At 42.8% G+C, this 9,065-nt stretch overlaps 1 protein-coding gene across 4 annotated transcripts in view; it reads right to left on the reverse strand.

The window, feature by feature from the left end:
• Positions 1-437: 437 nt before the first annotated feature.
• Positions 438-9,065, reverse strand: part of Me2 (malic enzyme 2) — a 50,924-nt gene continuing 42,296 nt past the window's right edge. For 3 of the 4 annotated variants that reach the window (XM_031366008.1, XM_031366009.1, XM_031366007.1), the window contains exons 14-16: positions 4,094-4,164; positions 2,971-3,069; positions 438-682 (exon numbers count right to left, since the gene is read on the reverse strand). In XM_031366008.1, the coding sequence (XP_031221868.1) occupies positions 515-682; positions 2,971-3,069; positions 4,094-4,164 (338 nt within the window). In that variant the 3' untranslated portion in view covers positions 438-514. The remainder of the gene's footprint in view (positions 683-2,970; positions 3,070-4,093; positions 4,165-9,065) is intronic. The other variant, XM_031366006.1, reaches the window with a different exon arrangement.

Here is a 9,065-nt window from a genome sequence, read left to right on the forward strand (position 1 = left end):
CTACTACAAAGGGATTTCAGAACAGAAAGTGAAATGAAGCATATAGAAAAGAAGTTTTAAATGCTGACAATTTTTCTTTGGAATTCGGTGAGCTCTTGCTTCTCAACATTCTGTACTCATGCGCACAGCGCTGGAGGACTGAGGAGGAAGTGAGAGATACATCTCACACTCACAGCGCTGGAGGACTAAGGGGAGAAAATGAGAGATACATTCACCTTACAGCGCTGGAGGAATGAGGAGGAAGTGAGAGATACATTCACCTCACAGCAACACTAGCATGTCGAGCCCAGTGCAGAGCACATGAGGAGACCCGTCAGAACAGAAGCATTCCCAGTACTGTCTGGGGGCACTACAGCATATTCAACACGTTTATCCCCAACAAAAGTGAGAACAGATTTGAAGCAAAGTAGTACGGAAGAATAAACCACAGACGACACTGTAACTCAGAGAATATTATCTTTTTGTCTAAAAATAGTGGTTCCCTGAAGCATGGAATGTCTTAATGGGAAAGCTTCTATTCTGTTATCTGAGGTGGTTTCAACGAAGACTCTGGCCAGTCATATACATCCGGCAGCAGGGAAATATAATTACTCCGCCACATTCTTTCCTTCACATATTTGGCCTTGTCCTCAGGTTCTGGGTATCGGAAAGCCATTTTATTAGCATACAGGTACTCTGTAATCTGAAAAATAAACAGCATAACTGTTTAACTATGACTGTCTGTCAGAGAAATAAAATAACATTAAAACACACACACACACACATATATAGATGAATTGTACTTCACTTTTCCCAAATTGTAAAATATTACTTTGATTCATTTCAAATTATTTAAAATGTGCCAAGTTTGAAAGATATAATAAAAATTATCTGCTATTTCATGAAAGCTTTGATGTGTTCTGGTCACCTTTCCTAATATAGAAAAGAATGATTAGTATTTCTTTACATCCAACAAGCACTTATACGTTCTAGTATGTCAGTCTACACGCAAGTGCTGTACCAGCCTCTGCTCACATAGCGCTGCCGAAAGGAGCTGAGCTGTGGAGCAGGCTCTTAACTCTAATCAAAACTGCCCTATAGAACAAAATGCAATCTTAACTACGCATTCACCAGCCAGGTGGTGGTGGCACATGCCTTTAACCCCAGCATTCTGGAGGCAGAGGCAGAGGCAGAGGCAGAGGCAGATGGATCTCTTTGAGTTTGAGGCTGGCCTAGTTTACAGATCTACTTCTAGGACAGTCAGGACTACACAGAGAAACCCTGTCTCAAAAAACCAAACAGAACAAAGCACACATCAAACAAATAGAACAAAGGAACAGAGACACCCAGATGTGAGCTGCAATCAGCCTCACTGTCCTAAGTATGTATGGCTGACTCAACCGTTCAGTGGCTTCTGCTGCCTTCAGAGGGAATCTGTGCATGCAAGTCTTCTTGCGGGACCTTCCTGCTCTGGACTCTAGACAGTTCCTCCTCCTTACAATCTATCCATACTGTACACGGACAGCGCTTAGTTCTAGACATTCCAAGTGGAGACAACCAGGTGTGCATGCCAATGTGAATCAAGGCCCTCAGATCACAGGCATCAGCATCATGCAAGCATTCTGGACTCTGCCCCAAATCCACAACTCTTTTGACTAAAGCCTTGCTGTATGGCCCTGGACTCTGTCAATGAGTGTTCCAGGCAATTCTGATGCACTTTCCAGTTTGAGATATGTTGCCCAGTGTGATCATCGCTGTTTCTAATTCTCTCAAACTCTAAACTATCTTATATTTTTAGTGCTTTTCTCTTAAATGTAAAAGGAAGAAAATTTTCACTTTTGATTAAAATGTAAAAATATACAAAAAAAAAAAAAACCCATCAATTCTCTCCTAACAAGAGTTGAATAAACTAAAAGTTCATAAATTTCTCAGGCCCATCCACATAAATGACAATGTAAGACAGCAAAGGAACTTAGAGTTCTCGGCTGCTCCAGTGGTTAGAGCACTGGCTGCTCTTGCCAAGGACCTGGGTTCAGTTCCTACAAGATGACTGACAACTGCCTCTAATTCCAGTCCCAGGATGTCTGGTACCCTCTGTGGCTACTACAATCATCTGGTACATTCAATTGTCTAAAGTGTAGACAAAACACACACATAAAAATAATCTCAAAAAAAAGAAAAAAGGGAAAAAAGGAAGGAAGGAACAAAGAAAGAAAAGATCCAATCAAAGGGGGACAAGATTCTTCAAGGCAGGATAGGACACTTTGTCATAGTGTGTAGGTAATGAGCAGGGAGCTAAAACAATAGGTGCTGCTGCAGTCAATGCAAGCTTGTGTTTAATCTGTAAGAGCCACAAGGCCCAGGAACAGAGTGGTTCCCACTGGCAATTTCTCCCCGACAAACAGGCTGACAAAAGGACTGAGTCAGGGACAGATCGAGAGGCCTGATTGGTCAGACATGCAGGCAGGATGACTGGCTCCAAACCGAGGAGCACGGTAGCCTGGCCCTGATGCACAACTCTTCCTGCCTCCGGGGTATAAGGTAGGGAGAGGCAGGCTCCCGTGGGCACAGAGCCTCTGGAGTACGAGGTAGGGAGTGGCACAGAGCCTCTGGAGTACGAGGGAGGGAGAGGCAGGCTCCGGTGGGCACAGAGCAGTGTATATTTTCCTGAGCCTTTTCTTTTAAAAGGGAAAGCCAACCTCTGAAGCCACGGCAGATTCCCTCCCTTCCCAGGCCAGGAGTGTAATAAGCCTGAGCTCACAATCCTACCATAGTCCAGAGTCCTTCACCGTGCCATACACCACATACTAGCCTGGGCTCCGTACACCACATACTAGCCTGGGCTACATCACACCCTTCTTAAATAGAACTTGACAATGTGTGCCACATACATTTCCCTTCTAAATATTAGGAACTTATGTCTAATATGTTTGTACTACTTGCACAAGGAAGTGTCATTAGAGTTTATGTAAAGTGTCATAAATTACTTACTTGAATAGCTATGTTAGCAGAAACTTCCTGAATGTTAGCAAGCGACGGGTAAAGCCTGCCTTGGGCTAACTCTTCATCTGTCAATTGAGCCGTCAGCGCCTGAAGGGAAAAACAGCATCATACCTTTGTGTAGACAGAGGAATCTAGCAAAATGGAAAAAGTGTTGGAGAAACAGAAAATTATAGACAACAGAATTCTTATTTCTTATAGGACTATACTAAACTAATGTAGAAATTAAAACTGGTCATCCTGGGGGCTGGAGAGATGGCTCAGTGGTTAAGGGCACTGACTGCTCTTCCAGAGGCCCTGAGTTCAATTCCCAGCAACCACATGGTAGCTCACAGCCATCTGTAATGGGGCCTGATGCCCTCTTCTGATGCATCTGAAAACAGTTAACAATGTACTCATATATATAAAACAAATAATTCTTTAAAAAACAAAACAAAACAAAACAAAACTGCTCATCATGGCAGGGCATGGTGGGACACACCTTTAATTTCAGCATGCAGAGGCAAAACAGGTGACCTGTGAAGTTTGAGGCCAGCCTTGTCTACATTGTGGGCTCTAGGCTAGCCAGCACTTCACAGTCAGAAAACAAAACACACCAGAACCAAGACAATACAATTCCCCATTAAACAATAAATAACCAGACATAAAGATCTGGTGGTATGTCCTGCTTCACACATATAATGCCGGGGCTAGCAGCAGCTAAGAAGAAAATAGAATTACCACTAGTATTCATGTGAGTTCTTCAGAATCCCTATTGAAAGGTACAGTGCTCTCTTAAGAGGGAAGGGTTCTATTTTGTCTATGTTGTAATATTCTATGCTGTCTGCACTACTTTCATATGACAGGTCACATGACAGGTCACATGACACACAGGTAGCGTTGGAGCATGAGACACAGGTACAGCATTTGATAAATACAAACTGATTCACAGCTTCTACAGACATTTGAAAAGCTATGGTTTTTTTTTTTTTTTTTTAAACTAACAACGCAGAAGTAGACAAATAAAAAGTCGTGGATTGCCAACTTCCTTTTCATCCATAATGTGGATTCATCTCTTGTCTTAAGATCTGTTCACCTCTACAATCTATAAAATCAGCAGTATTTAGAACATTACCTTTGCAGCTTCTAAGAAAATGGTGTCACTGATGTGTCGGGCTTGACTGAGAATAACAGCTAAAGCCACACCTGGAATACATATTACACAGTTCATTTAATAAGGTCACTTTTCCAATCATGAAGGGCTAAATTCCTCAACTGAGAAAAAAAATAAACGGCAATAAGCTCCCAACGCAACTGCCCAAGAGAAAGCAAGACTGAATTAAAATGATCTTTGTCAATGTCCACTTCTCACCACTAACAAAATCATTTTAGAAATAAGTGGAGTTTTTTGTTTTTACAAATTATCAACATAGCAAATATTTATGGGTTTGCGTTAGATCCTACTTCAGTCTACAGTGCCAAAAAAGAGAGTGGGACAGACAGACAGACAGACAGACAGACAGAGAATATAAATGAACATACAAATCCAAAAGAAACATCACTCTGTATCAACGTTAGAACACTCTTGAGAGCAGTCAGGGTCCTCACCTGCTGAGCCGTCTCTCCATTCTGACGGTTCCTCCTCCCTTTCTCTGTTAGTCTCAGCTTTGTCGCTTTATGGAAAGGCATCTAAGTCTAGTGCTTTGACTGACAACTGTCTTGCCCACCTTATGGTTCCTCTTTTTCCTTTTGTTTTTCAATTGTTGCATTTTATCCCTCAATATTCCCTGACTGGATATGAGAAGTTTTTTTATGGTATTCTAGTGATTATCCTCAAGTTTACAGCATGGATCCTCATCAAAAAAATCTCCACTACTTAAAATGTATCTTCCTGCTGGTGTGAATCCCTCATAACATGTCAGGTCTGTTCAACTGAAAGAGCATTGCTGTACATGTTGTCCCAGCACATCTGCTGAAATGTGGTGTCTGTCAACCCTTGCTCTGTCTTCCCTGCACGGTTACGAGATGCGTTTGCCCATCCTTCCCTCATCCCTGCCCATCCTTGCCCATCCCTGCCCATCCTTGCCCATCCTTCTCTCATCCTTGCCCATCTTACCCTCATCTTTGCCCATCCTACCCAGAGCTTCTGGGACTGTTTCCCACCAGCTTGAGACCTAGCACTTCCTGTCCCTTCATTTCACAAAGTATGCAGGCAGAGAGTTCTCCTGGATTCCTAAAATGTCTCCATTTTGCTCTAGACTGGCAACTATTTCCTACAAACAACACCCCTCTCCCTCTTGGCCCTCGGCGGTGCTGAAAAATCAAATGTTGCTCCTGCACTGGGACCAGCTGCTGCCATGGTTTCTCTTTGGGGCTTTCTGAAGCCTCACAGTGAGGGTCTGAGGTCTGGACTTCTGGTCTACCTCACAGAGGCTTTCCTGAGGTACGCTGGAAGGCACTTAGCCATGCAGCCTACAATGCTGCCTCGCCTTCATTTCCACACTCAACACCTTCTAGGACTTTACTAGTAAGTAAAAGTCTCTTTCTTACTTACTCCTCTGTATTTTCCCCTTGAACTCTGTTTCATTCCCAGTTTCTTCTGTGCTGTCCTACAGTTACTTGCTTTGGTCTAATCTTCACTCACCCACTGGATTGTTATTGTTATTATTACTCACTTTGGTCTAATTGTCACTCACCCACTGGATTGTTATTGTTATTATTACTTGCTTTGATCTAAAGTCTCAAGCTTGGCTTTCACTGTTGTAAAATATAATCATGTTTATGTTACAGCACTGGTTGTCTATGTAGACCTGAACCTGTCCTCTTGTCTGGTGGTGCCTCTGGACTTGGGTTATCAGGTCTTTGCACAGGTCTCCTTTTTTCCTCTAAACAAGAATGGCATTTGTACGTTTCTCTAGAAAAACAACTTGAGGACTGGTACTGTATTTTTTGAGAAGACTTCTTGGTTCTGCCAGTCACTGGCATCCAGAGCAAAGGCTGGAGTTTCATAGACCAGCCACAGCTATAGACCACAGTCTATTCCCAGATGTAGTCCTGTAGGGTTTCAACCCAGAATGAGTAGTCACTCATAAAGAGAGGAATCATACCTGGACAAATGTCAATACTATCTTTCCTCTAGGGCAAATACAACTTTTGTCCCTTGGTTGTTTATTTCCTGACCACTGTGTTTCTCGTGCTAAGGGGACTACAAATTCCAGCTTCCTCAGCATGCTCTCTGCTCTTTAATCTTGACCCAGGATCTCACATCTGATCAGTCCACACATTGTGGCTTCTGCTCTTTGAAGGCTGTCTATTCATCATTCTGTCTTTCTTTTAAAGACTTATTTATTTTTATTTTATGTGCATGAATGTTTTGCCTGCATCTATGGGTGTATGTGCACCATGTGTGTGCCTGGTGCACTCCAAGACTACAACAGGGCACTGGACCCCCTGGAACTAGAGTTATATAAGTTGTGTGCTGTCATGTGGGCACTGGGAACTGGACCTGAGCCTTGTGCAAAAGAAATAAGCATGTTCTCCAGCCCCTCTTTTCTTAATATGTATGATGGCTTTGAATTCACACTCCTCCTGCTCCAGCCTCCCAAGTGCTGAAATTATAGGCTTAGACCGTTATACTCAGCGTTGAGTTTTAAATCCTTATCAAGTTATTAGAGTAGTAGGACTGGCAATTCAGACAACACCAGAGTCTTAAGCTTTAGATTCCTCTTTATAAGACTTTCACACAATCTCCCATTGGTGGGTCTGCCCTATTCCCATCTTGTCTATTCACAGGGCTAATAAGAGCTTTTACTCATAAAGCCATGATGTATATACAAACAATCAACTGCCAGATTTCTTAAGAGTCAAATATGAGAGCTAGAGAGATGGACAGTAGTCAAGATCACTGGCTGCTCAGGCAGGGGATCTGGATTCAATTTCCAACACTCGCTCAGGATATGTGACATGTTCTTCTGACCTCCATGAGCACTAGGTGTACACATGTTGCACACATACACATGCAGGCAAAATACTCATACAATAATGAACTAAATACATTTTTTTGAAAAGTCAACTCTGAACTTAAAAATGGCTTTGTCAAAATCAGCAAGTATTCTCTTCTTTGCTTGGAAAACTTTATGCTGTAAAAACACTACTGTGTAGGATACGATGGTTTAAAACCCAAACTCCACAAAGAACTCACTGGTGGCGGCAGAGTCTTTATGGATGCTTGGTCTCAAGAGACAACTAGAACAACATGAAGAGAAGGAGGGAGCATTATATGCAGACACTAGCTGGCCACAGGTCAAATGAACACCGTGTTAACTTTGACAGTTAATAAGTACATTATTACTTATTATTATTAATTATTATTGCCTGACTTACCTAAAGCCTGCTGCCAAATCTTTAGGGAAGGCCCATAAAGGGAAAGGAGACATATGAGGCAAAGGAGCTCACACCACATCCCCATTTTGTTCAGGACAGTCTTTCTAAATGGACCCGGATGTGGCTCAGTGATAGAGCACTAAGCCTATATGCGTGAGGTTCTGGGTTCAATCCTCAGCAAAAAGTAAACAATTAAAAAGGCGCCTGAGGATCAACATAAAGTTATGGGACAAACACAAAGGATGAAATATTTCCAATGACAGAGAAAAAGAATCCTTAACTTTAAAAATAAAAAAGAAGGTATGAGAAGGTAATTCTAGAATATGGTACTCAGAACAGAAGACTGTTAAACTACACAAGCATACTGCTAGGGACTTACAGGCTTCTCTTCCACGCTGGTGCCAGGGCAGGGTCACACTGAAAAACACTGAGGTGCCCGATTCCCTGTCGTGATGGCATGCATACTTAACTGATTTTCACTCACTGTCTTGACGGCCTCCTTAATTTATAGATTCATACTGAAGTTATTAGGAATGAACTGTATGATGTCTTAAAAACAAAAAACAAAAACAAACCTTGGGACACGCAGTAAGAGTAAACTAAAAATTCAAAACAGCCTGAGGCTGAGTGAAGAGGTGTCGTAGAAGCTTCCCCATTACAAGATACAAAACGGAGGTAAAAGTGAGAAGCGTGGGCTGCAAAGATGGCTCAGTGGTTAAGAGCACCGACTGCTCTTCCAGAGGTCCTGAGTTCAAATCCCAACAACCACATGGTGGCTCACAACCATCTGTAATGGAGTCCGATGACCTCTTCTGGTGTGTCTGAAAACAGCTACAGTGTACTCATCATATATATAAAATAAATAAATAAACAGGGGTTGCTTCTGGTCTGTCTGGGCCGGTGCCCTGAGAAGACCTTGGGTTCAAACTCCGCAGCCAGTCCCACAGCACCCAGAGGAAGCTCCACTCCCAGGTGCTCTAACACGCCCAGGATCAGAAGTGAGGAGGACCCAACATCTGTCCCAACACTGGGAGTAACTGGGACCAGCAGGACCCAGGCACACAGGAACTCCACCAGCCCAGTGGCACTGGTTCCTTCCAGTCTGTCTGGGCCAGAGCCCTGAGTAGACCTTGGGCACAAACTCTGCAGCCATTCCCACATTATCCAGAGAAAGCTCCACTCCCAGGTGCTCTAACAAGGCCAGGATCACAGCATCTCAGAATCATGTGATCACAGAGACAGCTTGACTCTGAGGAGTTCTGATACAACCAGGATCACAGGAGGGACAGGCTCCAGTCAGATTTAGCAAGGGCAGGTAGCACTAAAGATAACCAGATAGCGGGAGTGGGGGTGGGGAGGAGATTAGAAAATAAGCAACACAAACCAAGGTTACTGGTTACTTGGCATCATCAGAACCCAATTCTCCCACCATATCAAGTCCTAGACACACCATCACACTGGAAAAGCAAGATTCAGATCTAAAAATCACTTCTCATGATGATGATACAGGACTTTAAGAAAGACATAAATAACTCCCTCAAAGATATACAGGAGAACACAGCTAAACAGCTAGAAGCCCTTCAAGAGGAAACACAAAAATCCCTTAAAGAACTACAGGAAAACACAATATTTTGATTATTGTCGCACAATAATCAGAACACCAAATGCACTAAACAAAGAAAGAATTTTAAAAGCAGTAAAGGAAAAAGGTCAAGTAACATATA

The sequence above is a fragment of the Mastomys coucha genome, unplaced genomic scaffold (assembly GCF_008632895.1).
Source record: "Mastomys coucha isolate ucsf_1 unplaced genomic scaffold, UCSF_Mcou_1 pScaffold13, whole genome shotgun sequence".
NCBI classification, from domain to species: Eukaryota; Metazoa; Chordata; class Mammalia; order Rodentia; family Muridae; genus Mastomys; species Mastomys coucha.